The sequence below is a fragment of the Fulmarus glacialis genome, unplaced genomic scaffold (assembly GCF_000690835.1).
Source record: "Fulmarus glacialis isolate BGI_N327 unplaced genomic scaffold, ASM69083v1 scaffold39065, whole genome shotgun sequence".
NCBI classification, from domain to species: domain Eukaryota; kingdom Metazoa; phylum Chordata; class Aves; order Procellariiformes; family Procellariidae; genus Fulmarus; species Fulmarus glacialis.
Window position 1 is genome coordinate 20,213 of NW_009211868.1, and position 19,777 is coordinate 39,989.

The window sequence follows — 19,777 nt, forward strand, 5'->3', positions numbered from 1 at the left end:
ATTGCTATTTATAATTCTGGTTTCTGGAGTCAAAACAATCCCTTAAACTTCCAGCCAAACAGAATACTATCCGTCTTGTGTGTGAGGAGGTATTTTTACTTTTTCTTTTCAGTGTTTCCTTGCCTGTTCGGGTAGTGCAAGGTGGGGTCCATGCTGCCTTCTCTTCCGCATTCTTTTAGCCAAAGAGCTTTTGAAAATTCCAGCATGAGATTTGTTTGGCTTGCAGGTGTTGTAGACATTTAGGATATCTAAAAATCTCTTTTGTTCGTGACTGAGCATCCTTATTTCAGCAACTCCCTTTCAAGCCTTCGTTTACCAAATCAACTTAATAGGGTGTCTTATAAATGGTTGGAGAGCTCTGGAAACCTCTAACATCTAGACAAAAGTCCCTTCCAGAGAACATGTACCAACTTTTTTTTTCTTTCTTTCTTTCTTTTTTTTTTTTTCCATTCCTGTGGTCTTGCACAATCTAATGAGTCTTTTGAGGAACTCAGAGAGCTTGAGCAAGAGGTAATACCACAAGCTGGTGGGTGACATAAAACTCACTGAACTTGTTAAAATAATATTGCCATGGTCCTCCAGCAGCCTAAAGGCCTCATATACAGCTGTTATTTAGCTGGGTGATATTTGGTACGAACCAAGACAGAGGCTCACTTCTACAGTGAGTTTATTGTTGGATTTTCAGTATATTGTTTGCATAAATTCCCCAGACCAGCTCTCCCTCCTGAATAAGCCACATGGATCAAGTTTTATTCTGTTCCACACAAAGTTCACATCCTTTACTGGAATGAGTCATGCTTTAACTGAGTTTACATGCTTTAACTGAGGGAGGAAAGTGGGCTTTAAAATGTTACTCCTCCACCCTGCCTTAGTGATGTATAACAGGATTATTAGTATGCTTGGCAGCTGCTGCTTATTATTTTCGCAGAACCTGGATATTTGTGAAGACAAGTAAAAATTGGTTCTACTTGTGTTCAAGTATGAATTTAATGCATAATTTTAAACTTATAAGACAAAAATGCTGTTCTTTTTTTGTGGCTTTGTCTTCCATAAGGCTTGCCTGCTACTGTAAAAGTGGATCTAGCTTATCTCCCTGTGGTTATTTTTCAGTTTTGGGAGAAGAGTGGCATTTTGTGACTTGTAACTGAAAGAGGAGGAGGAACTCTACCATTTTGTGTTCAGTGGCCCATGCATGTCTATTACTGTTACACACAGGACAGTTCTGGGCATTGACAGGTGAAAGTGCTTCACAGGCCCATGTAACTCATATGTAAGGTTGTCTCCAGCTTCTCTCAGGCAAGATGTGTGTGATGCGTTGCCACTGTGCAGAAAGCAAATTTTGGTCCTCTGTGTACATTTCTTTGTGCAGAGAGGTAAAAGACCTTTTAACCTATGGTAGAGGGAGCTGCTCAGTGTGTGTCCTTAATTGTCGTGGTTTAACCCCAGCCGGCCACTGAGCACCACGCAGCCGCTCGCTCGCTCCCCCCGGGTGGGATGGGGGAGAGAATCAGAAGAGTAAAAGTGAGAAAACTCGTGGGTTGAGATAAAGACAGTTTAATAGGGAAAGCAAAAGCCGCGCACGCAAGCAAGACAAAACAAGGAATTCATTCACCACTTCCCATGGGCAGGCAGGTGTTCAGCCATCCCCAGGAAAGCAGGGCTCCATCACGCGTAACGGTTACTTGGGAAGACAAACGCCATCACTCCGACCGTCCCCCCCTCCTTCTTCTTCGCCCAGCCTTATATGCTGAGCATGACGTCATATGGTATGGAATAGCCCATTGGCCAGCTGGGCCAGCCGTCCCGGCCACACTCCCGCGCACCTGGCAGAGCACGGGAAGATGAAAAGTCCTTGACTAGCGTAAACATTACTTAGCAACAACTAAAACATCAATGTGTTATCAACACTATTCTCATACTACATCCAAAACACAGCACTATACCAGTTAATAGGAAGAAAATCAACTCCATCCCAGACAAAACCAGGACATTAATACAGATTTTTGCAGAAACAGTCTCTGTACGCAGCTACAAAGATACCAGAACCGATTTTACTACTCGTCTTTCCTGCAGAAGTTCATTGATTCTCATGCAATAATGGTTAATTTGACTCTTCATACCACCATCCTTTTTTGTTTGTTTTTTGATTGGGTTTTTTTTTTTTGGGGGAAAAAAACGAGGGTAGGAGGGAGCAGGGTGGTGGTTTGTTCCTTTGTTTAGTCTCAAAATTGAGGAGGAGGGGCAGCCAGCAGAAGAGGGCCTCTTAGGATTTTATTTTTGGCAGTAGGCCGGTTCACTTGACATGTAAGACCTTTCTTTCCTAGTCCTCTTGTTCCTGAAAGGTCTGGAAAGAGTTATGTTTCTCCCCTGAGCTATGTATTATCTATGATTGCTAAACTGGCAGGGGCATCACCTGTTCTTGTTCTACAGGAAAAACAGGGTCTGTTACCCTAACCCACTACATTCCTAAACCCAGACTGCGTAACTTTTATGGAGCCTGCAAAAGAATTTATTTTTATGATAATGCTTTTGAAGGAAAACTTGAGGGAAGGAGCTGTAATTAAATGAACACCAATGTTAGATATTAGAAAGGGTTTTACCTTTTAGGACTTAGAATGAGTGAAGTGAACGTTTGGTGACAACATGAGTTTAATTAAATTTACGCCTCCATTTGATCTATATTTAACTGTCACTGACTCTGGGTTTACTGGTAAGTAATCATAATAGCTGGGAGGCAGGCAGTGCCTTGGTTGACCAGCCTGTCTCCTGTCCAGCTTGACTCTGACCAGACAGATTTTTCTCCTATGTTTTACAGATGCTTCATTCAGTGGCACGCCGCCTAGCTATGCATATGATGCAGACCGTGCTGAAGAACAGAGGCGACATCATGATATGATGCCCTATATTGATGACTCACCATCATCCTCACCCCATCTCAGTTCCAAGAGTCGGGGCAGCCGAGACACCCTATCTTCAGGGTCTCTGGAATCTACAAAATCAGTGAGTCCTTTCCTGCCTTTTTGGAGTCAGCGAAGCCTTGTAGGTTTGCAAGGGGTAGGCTGCTTTAACAGGGAGCGAAGACAGGGACTACCAGCATCGTAGGACAGATTACCTGACATAATATAGCAGTGTCTGATTGATACTGTATATTTAAAGCTAAATTGAGGCTTCTAGCTGATGCTAAGCCTAAACTTCAGGGATGAGTGTTGTGTGTATGATTTTTAAGCCTCAGTTTTTCACCCTTTGTGAATTCTAGTGAAGAGAATTGGTGATTAATTGCTGTTGAGAGGGTCTTGAAATACCGGATATTTTGGAAAGGAGACTCTGGAACAAAACATCCTACATTATGATGTTCACACATCTGTGGGTTGTCATTGCCTTTCACAAGGAAAATAAGAGTTATTTTCAGGTAGGTTAAAGGCTTTGATAAAGCATCTAGAATATAAGATGTTTCCTTCACCCTGTGAAAATGGAATAAGAGGAATTAAAACTGCCAGCTCTGAAGTATGGTGACTTTGGGTGGGAGATGGCCACCTCTTATAATGAATTTGACTATTCACAAAATAGCTATCTATATAATCAATTATGGTAGATAAAAAGTTCAGAAGGGACCACCTAGCCTGGTTTGATGTGGACCTTCACGCTATCTTGCTTTATTTTTGCTTCAGGTTCAGTAGCATAGCTGTAGCTTGGAACTTAAGGAAAATTTCTATTTTTGTTTCTACAGTAGTCTTAGTAGAGAGTCTGCTGCTTGCCTTGGTAAATAACTATTGACTCTGCTGTCTTCACAGCCAAAAATATCTTAGTTTCAGCTTGAATTAATCTGTTTGACTTTCAACCTTTGTTTCTCTTTATCCTTTTGCTTCCTAGATTGTAGAGCACTTCAATCCCAAGCTGCTGTTTCCCTGAATATCTTTGTCATCTGCAAACTTTTGGTTCCCCCAAGTCATTCATAAAAATGCTTAATAGCACAAAGACAACTGTCACTTCCTTCCTACTGTATTTCTAAGAAAGTGCAGCCAAACAACCTTGAATTCCCACATTGTAAATGACACTTTGAAATCTGTCATTTAAGTGGTTTAACTTATGTGTTGGCTTTACATTGTTCTGTCCTATTAATTAAGATGTCATGGGAGAAGAAGATGGATATTTTACAGATATCAATGTACATGTAAATCAACACTATCACCTTTATCAGACAGTTTTATTTATCTTGCATCAAAACGATTTCAAGAGTCAGACAAGTGCCACAAACCATTGCTACTTAGCATTCATTATATACATCCTTCTATTACTCTTTATTGGTTAGTGCCATGTCATATGCTTCGTTACTTTTTCTAGGATGAATGTTACATTAAGAAGCCTACTTGAGACAGTGTTCTTGTTCTTCTTTTTCATTTATAAAAATGCATTGTCAAGATCTCTTAAAGCATTATTAAGTACATGTATTGTTGATGTTTGCTTAATTTTATTTGACTATAAAGTATGGAATCTAGTTATCTGCTGTCCTGGTTTCGGCTGGGATAGAGTTAACTTTCCTTCTAGTAGCTGGGGGGTGCTGTGTTTTGGGTTTGGTATGAGAAGAACTTCATGGCCCATTGATGTTTTGGTTGTTGCTGAGGGGTGCTTGCACCGGGGACTTTTTGGCTTCCCATGCTCTGCCAGGTGCACGGGAAGCTGAGGGAGGAGCATAGCCGGGGTGGTTGACTCAGCTGGCCAATGGGATATTCCATACCATATGACATCATGCTCAGTATATAAACTGGGAGGAGTGGTCCAGGAAGGGGGGCCCTTGTGGCTCGGGATGGGCTGGGCGTCGGTCGGCGGGTGGTGAGCAGTTGCATTGTGCATCGCCTGCTTTGTATATTCTGTTATTGCTGTTGTTATTATTATTATTACTGTTCTACTTCATTTTATTTCAATTATTAAACTGGTTTTATCTCAACCCACGAGTTTTCCTACCTGTGCCCTCCCAATTCTCTCCCCCATCCTACCGGAGAGCGGGGGTAAGCGAGTGGCTGCGTGGAGTTTAGTTGCTGGCTGGGGTTGAACCATGACAGCTGCTTATGCTTCAGTCTATTAATTCTGAGATGCTTTTTTGTCTCTCAGGATGAGAATTCTTGTGATATGTAAGAGGCTTTTGAATGAAGAAATGATCATTAGTAAATTCAAAAGCTCCAAGAACGTTTTAATATTGGCTTAAGATTTCCAGGTTATGTTTCTCAGGATGAAGGAAAAATGCTGTGTGACTACACATGGCTGACAGTTATCTTCAGAGAACCAGTTATCATAGTGCCTGTGACTGGAGGCCTGGAAGAGACACTGCCTAATATTTAGTCTTGTTCTTTACTTATTTGAATATTGCCTCATAAGCATTTAACAGTAGTTAATTTCAAAGTTACCTTAATAATGCTAGAAGGCTGCCTTTTTAAAAATAACTTTTAACATAAGTGGCTGCTTTCTTCTCTCTGACTGTAAAAAAGATGGTTTATGGCTTCCAAAAGAAAGAGGTGTCTTGATACAGATAAGACTTTTAATTGTGAACCTCAACCGCTTCAGTTGATCCTGTCTGTAATTAGTCCACAAATGACAATGCAACTCATGAAGGACAGTCCATGACAAGGAGGAAGAGACTAATTTATATATGGTTGCAGTATTTCCCAAACAAGTTAAACTTTCTGTCATCACGAGTTAGGTGGCTTTTACTGTAGTTATGTTTTCAGCCGTAGTGGAAGAGACATCAGTAACAAAATTAAGTGTCAAACACACTGCTGAGCCAAGCGCATAAAATGTGTTGGACCAGAAATACCAGGACATACGTCTTTTCTATTTTCTTTTTCACTACACTTGATTAGCAGAAAACATTTTTTGTTTACATGTGTTTGCTTTTATAGTTGTCTCCTTGCCCTTTTACTTCTTTCTTAGGTGCCTGCAATTACTTCTGAAAATTTTAGGTTATCTTTATGACCAGAGTCTAGAAATCAACAGCTAACTGTATGTAACAACACAACACATGCACTATATACACCACTTTGACAAAATATTAAGATTGTGAAGTCATTGAAAAGCTAAGAAATTATTATGGTTATCCAGCCTTCCTTGTGCCTATAGCCTTGTCTTGAATATTTATGATAAGTTTCAATTATGCAATCATATCCTATTTTTTCTATGGGGCTGCTGCATTGTTCAGAGTATATAGTGAATGATACTCACTGGATTTAATATTTTATCTCTAGAGCTATGTGTAACAGTTGAACTGTTGTGATTGAACTTTTCAAAAATTCTGGAAACCTGTCTTGGAAAATGTCAGCCCAAATATTTGCCAAATAAGACAGTGCTGGTAACTTCAGAAGGTGTCAGACAGTATTTGTAATAGGTAGTGGTAATTCACTCCCAGAAAGAGAGAGAATGTGTCTGTCTTCCCCATACAGCTAAGGTGAAAAGTGGAGAAGATACCCGGATAGAGTTAGAGGACAGAGGGAGAGCTTATTCTTGGGGCACAGGAAAGTGTTGGGACTGGAAAGTTAGTGACTGACACCCTTCACTAGAGAAGAGTTATTGCCAAGAGTTTTGGAGTGGGTAGCTTGCAGCTTGGAGGCTAAAGAGACTGAGAGGGGACGGGAAGCTTCAGTCATCATGATCCTATTGCTGCTAGTCACGTGGGGAGAGATTACAGTGATGGGAGGAGTAGAAATAAGAAAGGCCTTTCAAGATCTGCTTGCCAACAAAGCCAGGCTCAAAGATGTGTGCGGAGCTGAGGGTGTGGGGCTCTGGAGGTGGGCGCAGGGCTGCCAGTGGAAAGGCAAAGCTGGTTCCACCCCCCGAGGAAAGGAGGGGAGTCACTTTTCTAGAGTTTAGAAGATGAGTTTTTTGCCAAAACAGATCTCTCCAATTCTTACATATCACGGCCCAGGGAGGCATGAGTGCTAAAGCTGAGTGACTAACTCCTTCTTTCTGTTCTGTTTGGAGGGGAAATTGGCTGGTACTTAGTGGTTTCCAGGTAGCATTTCTCTTCCCTTTTCTGCTGTGCGGTCCATGGTTGGCACAGCATTGGCAGCTGTTGCCAGTCCTCAGATGAGATTCTTTTGTTCTCACTATCTGCCAGCTATGCGGAAAGCAGGGCTGTGGCAGAGCAGGTTGTGGACTTTTCTCCTAGCTTGGTCCCAAGGAGGTCCAGAAAAGTTGACCTCTGAAGCTCCATCAATAAATGGGATTACTGCTCTGCTTCTTACTACTGTTGCTAGCTTGTCCCTCCCTCTCCAACATTTCCAAATCCTTCTCCTTTCTTCCTCTTAGTATTTTGGTTGGTTTGTTTGTTTTGTTTTACTGTCACTTTCCCCTCACCACCCCCAACAGAAGCAACTTTTCCTTTTTATTCTCCAACTCTTTGCTCCTTAAGGGCTCTGCCTGGACATACAGCCCTTCCTGAGGAGAGCTAGCACACCAGTACTGATGTTATAAATAATGTTGGCTCCTCTCCCTGCTCCTTCCCCTCCCTGCACGGAGCATGATTGGCTTGATTACAGAATTTGCCATATTTAATGTCACCAAAACAATGAGACACCTCCAGCCTGTTTAGCAGAAGCTTTCAAAGACATTTACACTTTAAAAATTGAAATGAATAGTTTTTCTCTTTTGTAGTCTGTTAGCTTCTCTATGAGATTCAGGGCTATCCTTACAGGAAACCTCTCCTTTGAACACATTCATTGCACAGCATGTGAACACACTGTACCAAAGGAAGGTCTGAGAGTTAAAGTGCCTTTTATACACCCACTTTGAATCATTGATTCTCTTTACAGAGCTGTGCTGGCAGCAACCACTTTGCAAAGTCTTACGTGTTGTGGTTTCTAGATTCTTAATCTGCATTCTTCTAACATTTGCAAGAAAACAATTACTGCTATTAATTTAAACAAGAACCAGAAAGCCCCGAGTTCTTTAAACAGAGTCAGGAAGAGCTGAATCTGTCTAATGCTTGGAGCTGGTGAATATCAGTCTTGCAGTAATTGAATACAACATGCAATGCCAACCTGGTTAGTAAACTAAAGTACTTAGGCTGACAAGCTGTAAACACATTCAAAACAGCCATGGCTCAGGGCCAGTGTATGCATGCTCTCTAATATCTTCAGTGCTTCTAACCACTCTGACTGGCCTTGGTTCAGGTCGCAAGATTGCATTTATGACTGTGACTCAATCTTTTGGTTTTTAAGTCTTTGGAAGAGCTAGAAGCACCCCCCAGTTGAGAAGAAAACACCAGAACCTTAGAGGCATGAGATACCTGTTCAACATCCTTTATACTGCTTTCTACCTTCCTTTTTGTTTTCTTTTCTTTTTTTAAACGTAGTTCATGAGGAGTGAGAGCGGAGCACTGATTTCTTGCTTGCTTGTTCAGAACTGGCTGGGTGTTGAGTCCTCACAGCTCCCATGGCAGACAGACAGGAATGCTCTGCTGCCCCATGATAGTCTTGTAAGATAGATTCATTCTGAAACGTGTGGGTAGAGAGGTAGCCAAAAGGTGGAAGGGCAATAGAGAAAGGCTAGAAATGGATGCTGGCATCAAGAAGGTAGGGACAGAGTCAGAACATGAAATACTAGTCAGACTTGTACAATTAAAAAAATGGGCTAACCAAGCTGGGTAGGAAGCATGGGATGGACTGCTGACCACCTGGCACTCCCTGCTGAGTGGTTAGAGTTTGCCAATACAGGCTGTTCCCACATCCTGCTGGGAACATCCCATCTGCACTTTGGTTAATAGGTGTATTTTCCCCTAGCTAATGTGGCCTGGTAGATGTGGTATCAGCTCCTCCCCTTGCCACAAGCAGCTTAAAGATTTCTGACTGCTTCCTTCTTGCCAGGGTTGGGGAAAGGAGTCCTCAGCCTTGGCAGAACTCCCTGAACTGGTGGGGAGGTTGATACCTACGCCCAGGATGTTCCCTCTCTTAACTCCCCTTCTGCCTGGAGTGCAGAAACAGAGCAGTCAGTGAGGCTGTTGTGATCACAGCGTTGCTCTTTGTTTCGCTTTTTTGTCAGATATGGGCAAAGCAGAAAATGCCCTTGGCACTGGGTGCATCACATCTTGGCGTGCTCCAAAGGGAGAGTGGAAGGACAGTCTTGCAGTATCTCTGCCTGCTAATTGCTCTGTCTTGTTTTGGGTGAGCAGGTGAGCCTGTTTCCAATTCTGTAAGTGAGGAATGTTGTAATACCAAATAATAACCTTGCTCCTCTTCTTCCTGATGTTGGCACCAGCTCCCAACTCTCTCCTGGAGTAAGTTGCATAACAAGTGTGACTTAAAAAGCACCCTGCGGCTGAAGAAGCACAGGGGCTGTTTTCCAGACATTCATCTAGCAGCAAGAGCTGCTGCTCAGCACAGCCCCAGATGACATTGTCAAAAAAGGCCTCCCTCAGCGGGAAACTCATGTCAGGACACTGGCTCTCAGGAGGAAATACACAGTGGCAGCACAATGCAGACAGCAGCGCCATGGTGTCGTATTGATCCCTGACACAGCAGGAACAGCAGGAGGTCATCTTTTCACATATGAGGAATCTGTATGTAAATTTGAGGTAGTGCATTGGAAACCTTGTAATGTGCTATGTGATTGTTGGATAAACTCCCCTAAGGGTTTCTTCAGCAACTGCTGTACTGTAGCTTAAAGCAGCCAGGCCCTGCCCTGTCTGGCTGCATCTGAGGCTAGAGTTTTGCAAGCATCACGCTTGGAAAATGCTCCTATTAAAAAGGGTTAGGACAATACCGTAGACTTTGCAAAGTGACTTTGAGGTGATGACCAGGAAGGAAGGCCTCTAGTGTGTCCTGGGAGGTATTTGTCTCTCTGAAAACACATCTCTTTCAAAGAGAGTAAATTGACATTCAGGCAGAAAATGCTGTCTCTGTCAGCTGACAGTGCCCAGCAAGAACTGGCTTGTAAATTAAAGCTTTTATTTGTGAAGAGGAAAACTGTTCTTAGTGCTATAAGGAAAACTGTTATGCCACTGTCATGATGGGGAAGTTTGAATAATTTAAATAATTTGTCATTGTGTGCTGCTGTTTACAGATGTTACAAACATACCCAGCGAGTTTTTAAATCCTCGCCTCCTCCAAGAAAACCTGCTAAAGATAATTATAGTGTTGTGTCAATATTGACCAGTTACCTCATCCTCAGCAGTGGGGACTTTGGAGCACTGTTAGTTTTTCTCAATGCTTCTTTGTGAAGCTGCGTTTTTCTTTTGTAAGTGTTGTAAGAAATCTTTGGAAACCAAGAGGTATTGTGTTTTTCTTGCACCAGGGCTGCTGGGAGCTTCACGCAGACAGCTATGTCCCTGCCTCTTTGGATGAACGCAATCTTTGTTGAACATCTTGGGGCTGTCTGTCTTGGTTACGTGTACGTACCATGCCTTACAAAATGGCCCATGAGGTGGACATCCAGGCACTACTGGTGCAAAAATCATAAGGAATGGTTATAATGTTGTTGCACATTTCTGATTGAGCTGTAACAGGCAGTCACACGGGTGCTTTGTAGAGCACAGAATCCGTTGCAGCATTCATTTTACCGTGTAGTTTGTCTGGTGTTTTTCTGAAATCTTCTGAACACGACTGCTGAATTACAAATTCCTAGCTTCTTTGAGATGCCCTTTCAAGATTTTAAAAGGCACTGTGGTTCTTACTGAAACTCACTGAAGGGTGGGATGCAAAGACGAGTTCTTCTTTCCATGTGGTACCTGATGTGCATGTAAATTTTACTCATTTCCTTAGAACAGCTTCTGTCTGCTACTTTTACTTAAGAGGTGATGGTGGTATTTGACACCTCACAAAATTTTTATAAAGTGTTTGCTGCAAGGTCTTTTAGCCTAGAAAATAGCTTGTGAAATTTAATGAAAGCGTTCAGAAATCAGGATGGTTATTGATGAGACTGAATCCAGAAATATCTGGGAGCGTGAGGATCCGTTTCTTTCTTCATGTGGTGCGTAGGCTCAAAGTGACACTCAGAATGTGATAGTTACTGTAAGCTTACCTGTAGCCAAGATACCTTCTCTCCATAATGAACCTCATATAACCACCTGCAGGGTTCAAAGCATAGGACCCTAAACTAAACGGAGCTTTTTTTGTCAGCTATAGAAGGGCTTTATGTTCAGCCAATCCTCCTGCTGCTGAAATCAATAGCTGAAGATCCCTCTGGTTATTAACAGGAGTAGGATGGAGCCCCAAAAAACCTACCCAAAGCCCTTGAAGAGTATCTACCCTTTCAGATTCAACTACTGACTCGATTCTCAGAGATATTTAACAACATAAAAACATGGCAAGAATTGTAAAAAGCCATTTCTGTGAATGACAGAAATAAAAAGAACTGGAAATAAGATTCTTTAAAAGGGGGTGTTTTTCATTATTTATAACCTTCATTGTTTGGCTACGTTTTCTTCAGTGTTTATGGAAATACTCAATTTCACTTTATCAGGTTAAACGTTTTTCAGGTAACAGTTTTGAGAGGAAGGATAGTTGAAATTCGACAGAGGGGATTCCTGCTTCTCCTAACACTTGATGTTAGTCTTCCCTTGATGTGTGCATTTGCCCCTGAATGTTTTTATTTTTTTTCTCTCTTTCTTCAGTTGTTTTGGTTAAGAACTCCTTCGTGGAATCCCAATAAGAAAATCAACATGTGCATTCCAAGCAGTGCTGATTATTCCGTCCTCTAACTAAAAAAAGACATTGTGCAAACTGGCACTGAAAAATAATTTAGTGAATAGTAGAGAGTGGGAGAAAGAACAGCCATCTTAACAGCAATGTCAGGCTGTAACTGCTGTATATTCATGTGCATCTGTGTAGATGCAGGGGAAGCAATCCTGTCTGCATAGAGAAACATGGCTTTGGAGTAAGATCATAGAGAACTCTCGTGGGAGGAGGGAGTGAATTGCACATAACCAAGGGTCCCTAAGATTTGTTTAGTAGGATAAATTCTGAATTTTTAAGTTTTGTGTTTTGAATTTTGTGAAGTCGTCTGCATACCTAATTGAGGCACCAAAGTTGGATGACTAAAGCTAACACCTGTAAATAATCTAAGTGACATCAGTTGCTGGTAAATAAAAATTTCTTTAATGTTTTATGTTTGCGTGTTTCTAGAAACAGGACAATGAGCACAGGTGGGTTTTTTGTTTGGTTGATTTTTTTTAGTCTGAAAGTAAACAAAAAAACCAAGTATGCTGTGGTCAGCAAAATGATACCTTTTACTCCATCCTCATTCTTGTTTTTTTCTTTCTCCCCCGTCCCTTTTTATTTCTTCTTTATTTTTTTCTTTTTTGTTTTTTCTCCTTAACAACTTCTTTGTAGAGTGAGCCAGACCTGGAGAAAGGCCTGGAGATGAGAAAATGGGTCCTGTCAGGAATCCTAGCCAGTGAGGAAACCTACCTGAGCCACTTGGAGGCTCTGCTGCTGGTAAGCACTGGTGGCAGATACCATTTCAAATACCGGTACTTGAATTTTCACTGCTGCTTCCATCCAGAGTTTCCCAGAACTTCACATATCATGGTTACAAGTTGCCAGGTGCAAAGGGTACCTGGCTTAAAGAAAGGACTGGATATGGCACAACCGGGGAGTTATTAGTGTGGTAGTATCCAGGAGCCCTGTCTTTCAGTGCTGTGCTATTTATTAGACACATTGCTGTACAGTTGGACAGAAATTAAGGAAATGGAGTGCAAAGGGATTTTAACTGCACCATTAATATCCTGGGAAAATCCACCTACCAGGGGTGGCTGATCCCCATGAGAGAATTTGTTGATGTCTAACTTTCAGGAGTTGTGTGAATGCAAATATCACTTATTAATAGGATGAAAAACAACTCTGTGGAGGGATGTGTTGTTATGTGGCAAGGGTGAATGTACTTGGTTTGCATGATAACGATTTCCTCCATTTCTCATTTCAGCCTATGAAGCCTTTGAAAGCAGCTGCCACCACCTCTCAGCCTGTGCTGACTAGTCAGCAGATTGAGACAATATTCTTCAAAGTGCCTGAGCTCTACGAGATCCACAAAGAATTCTATGATGGGCTCTTTCCCCGAGTGCAGCAGTGGAGTCACCAGCAACGTGTAGGGGACCTCTTCCAAAAGTTGGTGAGTCAGCTACCATCACCAAAGCTTCTGTTACCTCTCATTCATCTCACAGGTACTGGTACAATTCCCTTTGGTGACTATGCATAGACCAAAGGGATGAAAGCCCATAGATGGGTTAGATGAGAGGCTTCTAGCTTTGCCTCACTGCAGTTAAGGACCTATAGCAAAAGTGGCTGTTTCATTGCCTTTGATTAAAGACTCCAGCAAGCTATACTACTAATACAAATACAATTTCACAGAAATGTTGAATCTCCGGGTGTCTGCAGTGTCATCAAACCATTTGCTTTAGAGGAAGATGGAAGAATGGCAGGGTTAAAAAGGGTACTTTTTAACACCGACAGCTAAGTGTTTCTCATTATTGTTGAGCTCCCTCACACATATTTCCTTCTCTCTGTGGTGCTTTGCTCTATCTTGTGCTGACTTTCTATGGTCATCACCTTTGACTTTGCTTTTCTATCACCATCCTGGCCTCAATATTCCTCTTGCCGCTATGCTGATGCAGCCAACCTGTTGCTGAGAATCTCCAAGCAACCTGAACAAAATTCTCTGAGTGCAGGACAGGACAAAGATATATACAGCATATTCCTGAGACTGAATTAAAATTGCTGAGTTTCTGAGCCAGATGACAAATCGTTTGCATTCAAGGAGATTCCTTTGGCCCCTTTAGCCTCTCCCTTAGCATGTGCAGAGAGCAAAGGATTAAAGGAGCTGTTTCTTCTTTTTTAGAAAAGAAAAGAATCTCTGCATTCCTGAGGTGCCTCTGATTCTCAGTGTAGGAGTGACATTCCAGTGAGGGGTTTATTGGATGGGGAGTGCGCTTTACCAGGGTCACTTAATTGTTAGCAGCTGTGTAGCTAGTCCCATCCCCTACGGAGCAGGGGGGAGATGGGCTGGAAGATGATGTTTTCCATGCACGCCAGCAGCTCAAGATCAAAACATGGGAATCTGCTTTTCACTGCCAGCATGTTTTAGCCAGGAGGGGTCAAGTTGGTGCCTTGGTGAGTAGTTCATGGTATGCAATTTCAGCAACTGGTTTAAGAAGACAAAGCCACCTGCTGCTGGTTGCTGAAGCAAAGATATAGAAGGCTCCTGAAAGTGGAAGCCTCACAAACTGTATTGAAAGTGTAGTGCAGCAATGAAGATAGCACTAATTGAAGAAGACCTAATTCTTTACCACTGCTGGCTGTTGAGCAAGCTTTGACTCACCGTACAGCTACTTAGGCCTTTGTTTAAGACCATTTCTTGCTGGTGGTGATCACAGATCCAGGAGTTAAGCCCTTCTGGAACTCTATTTATGTTCCCCTGATTTCTGTGCATTTGTAACAGAATTGTTGATTTTGTTGAATTAGTATTGGAAGCAAAGGAGCAAATAGCCCTAGTGCAGGAAGCTTTGAGCTAGCTTAGCAGTTTCAGTTTCTGGTGGTTTGGTACAGTATCAGTGGGAATTGTAAACTCTTTGCTGGATGAGATAAAGCTAATAATTCTTGGCAGGCAGCGAGAAGCAGCTAGATGAGAGAGATGGCAAGAACATCAGGCATTACAAGACATCTATACAGGATGTACATCATATCTTTTGGAGCAGACTGTTTACTTGTGGTCATGTCATGCAATCTGATGATAAACACTGGAATTCTTGTTATTATCCTGAGGTCCCTGGGGACATTAATTTTCTTTAATATCACGCAAAACAGAGCACCGTAGATTGAAGTTATAGATAGTGCATGCAAGGAGTTTTAGAATTTCATGTGGCCTGGCACAAAGTACGATCCATTTGCAACATCAGTGACTGTTATTCCACCTTTTTCCTGTTGAAACTAAGGAAAAGAACAAAAAAAAGATGCTAGGCATGTGGGAGTGAAATATTCTTCTCGGTTTTGGAGAATATTTGTCTGTATTTTTATAACTAAAAAGGAAACACTTTAGAACTGTTTTTAGAAGTGAAGAAATATTTAGCAAATATTATCACTGGTAGTTTTCAGGAATGGAAAAAATTTTAACCAAAAGCTAATTATTTCTACCAAAGCATGTTTAATTTTCAGTGTGTTCTTTTTAATTGAAAAAGAGAAAACTTAAACCAGCATGAAAACTATGTGTGAGCATTATTGCTTTGATTGGAAGCTCAGTTTTTAATGAAAAAGATGTTTTCATGATGGCATGTTTAGAGGAGGAAAACAAAAGCTTAGAAAGACTCTTCAGGAGTAGCAGGAAATGAAAGAGCCACACAGGAATGGAGAAACTTTAAAGCTCTGCCATGTTAGCTGGCATCATCCAAACCTGAATGTCATAAGCCCTGCAAATGATCAGTAACTCTGACAGCAACTTCTTCACAGAATTGTGCAATACAGATTTTATTCTCTTCACACTGCTGGGGCCAGGTCATCCCCGGCATAAGTGAGCACAGTTTCCTTCAGCTTCAGTAATAACCGTGTTATTTTGTATGAGGGTTGAGAGTGGTTCCTAATCTTTCAGTAAAATGTGCCCTAGGAAATAGCTCACTGTTTCTTAGCCTCTGTTAGCTAAAGAAATTTGTGCAGGGAATGTTCTCCTGAGAGTGGCTTTTTCTTTTCCATCATCTCTTGCACAAAGCTCCATAGAGAATGGGGAACACAATGATTATGACAGAGCAGGAGAGGAAAAGAGCACTGTCTGTGGGAAAGTTAACTGCTCTGCCTGTTGCACGTCTTGGGCAGAAGTGTCAGGGAAGTTGCAGAAATAATAAGGTAAGTGCAAGCTCTTCTGATAACAAATTTCTCTTTAATGGAGCCCTTTACAGCACTCCACCTGTTGGCTCATTACTGACCATGCACTTGCAAGCATGTTCAAGCTGCTGAGGTGTTTACAGCACAGCCTGTGCAGCTCTGCAATACAAAACCAGCTCTGCAATTCAGACAAGCTTGGAAGCTACCCAGGGATTTCCTGAGCTGAATCTTATGTTCTCTGGCATGAATATGGCTGCAATTCCGAAGTCAGCAAACGGCATCAGTGCTAAGACTCAGTGATAATAATTGGCTATTACTGCTCGCTGAGGCCTGCTCCATCTTCTTCTGGACCAACTGCATATTTCTTCTGCTGGAAAAACTGCCATTTTCTGTCACCTAGTGCTGCAGTTACTGCCTTCCAAATAGGTTGTGCTCTGGATCTCTCTTCTGTATTTTCAGCACTCTGCTGCCCTTATAACGATGTTCACTGCAGGTATGGGTTAATATCTGGGTTTGATTTAGTGTGTCCATCTTGCAAAAGCCAACAAGTAGCTTACTGGGGTCACATTTGTTCTGTTGGGCTGAATCATTCCTGTCTGATTCATATTTTGTGGCAAATAGCCAGCAGCTCCAGTTACATCAATGAGCTAAAATATTAATAGATACTAATCTGGCAGTTCAGAAGGGAAAAATAGATGGCAGTAATAAGTATGTGTCATTCTTGCAGGCTTCCACATCCACCACAAGTGAACTTGTTCAGCATAGATGTAACTGGGTGCATGGGAGCATCTGTGCTGGTTAAGCAAAGCTGAGAGGTCAGAAATGTTTTTCTGGGCCTGCTCAGCATTCCCTGCGATTCTTTGGCATGAAGGAACATGACCTGATCATTAGATACTGAGGCTGGCCACCCCAAACTGTCTTCTTCCCCAGCGTTTATTTTATTTTGTTTTGCTTCCTGCAGGCCAGCCAGCTGGGAGTGTACCGGGCCTTTGTGGATAACTATGAAGTTGCTATGGAGACAGCAGAGAAATGCTGCCAAGCCAATGCTCAGTTTGCTGAAATCTCTGAGGTAATGTCATGGTATTCAGACACACGAGCCGTCTGGATCTGACTAATACCCTGCGATGTCACTCCTGTCTATCCTCCAAGTATCTATCCAAGAAGCCCTGACTTCTGGAGGAGTTGTGAGCTCCTGTAGACTCACTGCTTCAGCGCATGTTCTTACAGCGATTTATACTTCGGGCTAATAGAGGTTATCACACAGACAGCCTTTATGTGCTGTCCCCACCCAGGGAATCTTGTAGAAACTGGCATTGCTTTGAACTTCTCAGCTCTGTGCCACCTTCATGCATTTCTAGAAGGGAAAGCTGTATTTGAGTTCCTCAAATGTTTCTATTGCTAATGATGATGTGGTGTAAAAAGCCATCCTTAATGGCTTGCATTATGGCTGTCACTGGAATTGTGGGCTTCACTGGCGTGGAGAGGAGGAGAGGGTAGCTGTCTGTTTAAAAAGGCAAACATGTCAACCGTAATCTATAATATTATTCATTGGGCTGCTCTGATTTCCTCTCTTTAGGAGGCATACCTTGTGTCAAAGCATTTTGAATACTTTTTCAGGCTTCCCAGGCCACCAGCTTTGCCTGCAGTGCGTGGTCTCATTGGTTCTTTTTATTGCGGTGATTATATCTTGAAGAACTCAGTTGCGAAGAAAACATGAATGTCTCATCTGTGTCCTTAAAAACAAGCAGATAAACAATTAGAGCTGAATAATACTGGGGGCATTTATTGCTCTGAAAAAAATCCTAAGTACATTCAATATTGCATGTCCCTTTAGATTTTTATGATAAAGAGATAAAATACAACATGTTCCCTCTGTGAAGCGAAGGAAGCAAGGCTTGCCTTTTGGGACCTGCTGTACTACTCACCAGAGCGCTATATGTCTTCTATTCTCTCCTTTCTTGAGGGTTTCCATCAGGTTCTGGTCCTTTGCCTGATCACTTCTGTGCTCTAGTGGTGTTAACTCATCAGTAAAGTAGCTTCCCCTGTGCTTACTTTTCTTTCAGTACTAAAATGCATTTCATGGACTTTCCAATTTATTGATAGTAATATGTATAGATAGTATTATCGTAGTCCCTAGAAGACAGAATAGAGATTAAGGCCCCAGGGTCCTGGGCTCTGTGCAAATGTGATCCCTTGGTTTTGCTGTTTTCTGAAGGATAATTCTGAAACCATGCTAGTATCTACTGTATTTGGAATTATGGTGATGATACTTTTGCATTTGTGCCCTGGTGAGGATTTCAGAGCTCATCACATTAATGCATGTAGCTTCACAGTCCATGTGCAAAAAGAAGAGTCACAGGCATTGTTCCTTTTCTGCCATGAAAGAGAGCTGACTTGTCCAAGGAAGTATACGGAAGTATAACCTGGGGGTACTGAATCCCAATCCTGTACTTTATTTATTGGTGGTGTACACGTGCTGTGACAAGGCTGCATCCTTATGGACATGTCTTTCTCCTGCAGGTGATTTAAAAACTCCACCATCCCTGTCACTATAGGTGGTTCCCTGCTTTGCTGCATCTCTATTGACATGCACTCCTAAGAAAATTACTTAATATTTGAGATGTGTGGGTGCCTGTGACATGGCAATGGTGGATTTACCAAGAAGGGAAGCAGATTTTTCCTTCACTGACTTGAACTGTGATGGGGCTGTCCTCCATTCACACTTAGGCCCTCCCTTGGAGGAGCAGATAGTCTCTTACATTCCCATGTGATATTTCAAGGTGATTGACTGTGTGCTACATGGGTTTTCTTTTTCTTTTAGAATCTAAAGGCTAGAAGCACAAAGGAATCTAAAGATCAGACGACGAAAAATTCCTTGGAAAGTGAGTGATCCATGCAGAGGAGACTGTGGTTTGTCAGGATTGTGTGGAGGCTCTTGCCAAATCTCCACTCTGCCTTTTTCTTTTTAAATGCTGGAAGGTTATGGAGTCTCTGCTGGCTCTACCTGGGAAATCAGTTCCCTTTTGCTAAGTAGCAGAGCTCATGCATATTAAGCTGCATGCATCTGTGGGGAAGCCCCTGCCCAGCTTAAAACCTCGTCAGTCCCTTGGGCAAAACCAGGCCAACCAAAGGACTGCTGTGATTTTAAGAGAACATCTGCTACCTGGTGATAGCACAAACTCAATCTTAGCAGTTATAGTTACATGGGTTTTGCCCTATGGTAGCATCTAGAGAGCCTGGTCAAGATCAGGTTCCATGGTGCTTGTCTCTATATGCACGTAAGTAGAAGACAACCCATGTTACAAGAAACTTCCATACTCGCTAATAAAAAAGCCAATCCCCTTCCTGTTTTTGCCTATTATCAGGATTTGGAAGCGGTCAACATGTCTTGCTGAACTCCAGAAGGAGGGATGCACTGCCAACCTTTCAGGGACCTCCTTGGCATCCTTAAGAGTGCAAGGCCCGATTCTGACTTGTGGGACCAGGCAGGATGCCAGGGAATTGTCGGAAGTGTGCCATGCTGCGTGCAGTTGTTCTGTACTACCTTGTGTGCTCCTCATCCAGTGTCTGGCAGGGCGTGCTCACAAGTGGGCATCTGTTTGCTGTGGAGCATGTTTATTTCCTCTGTGTGTTTTATTGGCTGTGCAGCACCTTAACCTTAAAGAAGGGAATTTTCCAGTAGCTCGTTGGTTGATAAACCTGTGCCTGTATATTCAGTTTGCATTGGACAAGTTGCTCTGTAGGGGCTGAATTTAGGTACCTCTTCCTTATGTTCCTGCTGCTTTTTTTTCACAGCTCTATTATACAAGCCAGTGGATCGAGTGACTCGCAGCACACTTGTCCTGCATGTAAGTATCTAAAGGGTAGTTTTCAAACTTTAGGCCCCTTTCCTATTTTCTTTGCCCTTCAAATTTTCCATGGAGCTGCAAAATTGCAAAAGAGTCATGCTGCATAAGAGTCTCTTCCCTTTACACTGAGGGGAGGGA

General features: G+C 42.3%; 1 protein-coding gene across 1 annotated transcript in view; it reads left to right on the plus strand.

Annotated features, from left to right (window-relative positions):
- Nucleotides 1-2,643: 2,643 nt before the first annotated feature.
- The window catches only part of LOC104076727 (breakpoint cluster region protein-like), a gene marked incomplete at its 3' end in the record, with an annotated part of 28,393 nt that continues 11,259 nt past the window's right edge, over nt 2,644-19,777 (plus strand). Inside the window, exons 1-4 of the mRNA XM_009577693.1 lie at nt 2,644-2,710; nt 2,816-3,000; nt 12,315-12,419; nt 12,907-13,009. Coding sequence (XP_009575988.1) covers nt 2,644-2,710; nt 2,816-3,000; nt 12,315-12,419; nt 12,907-13,009 — 460 coding nt within the window. The remainder of the gene's footprint in view (nt 2,711-2,815; nt 3,001-12,314; nt 12,420-12,906; nt 13,010-19,777) is intronic.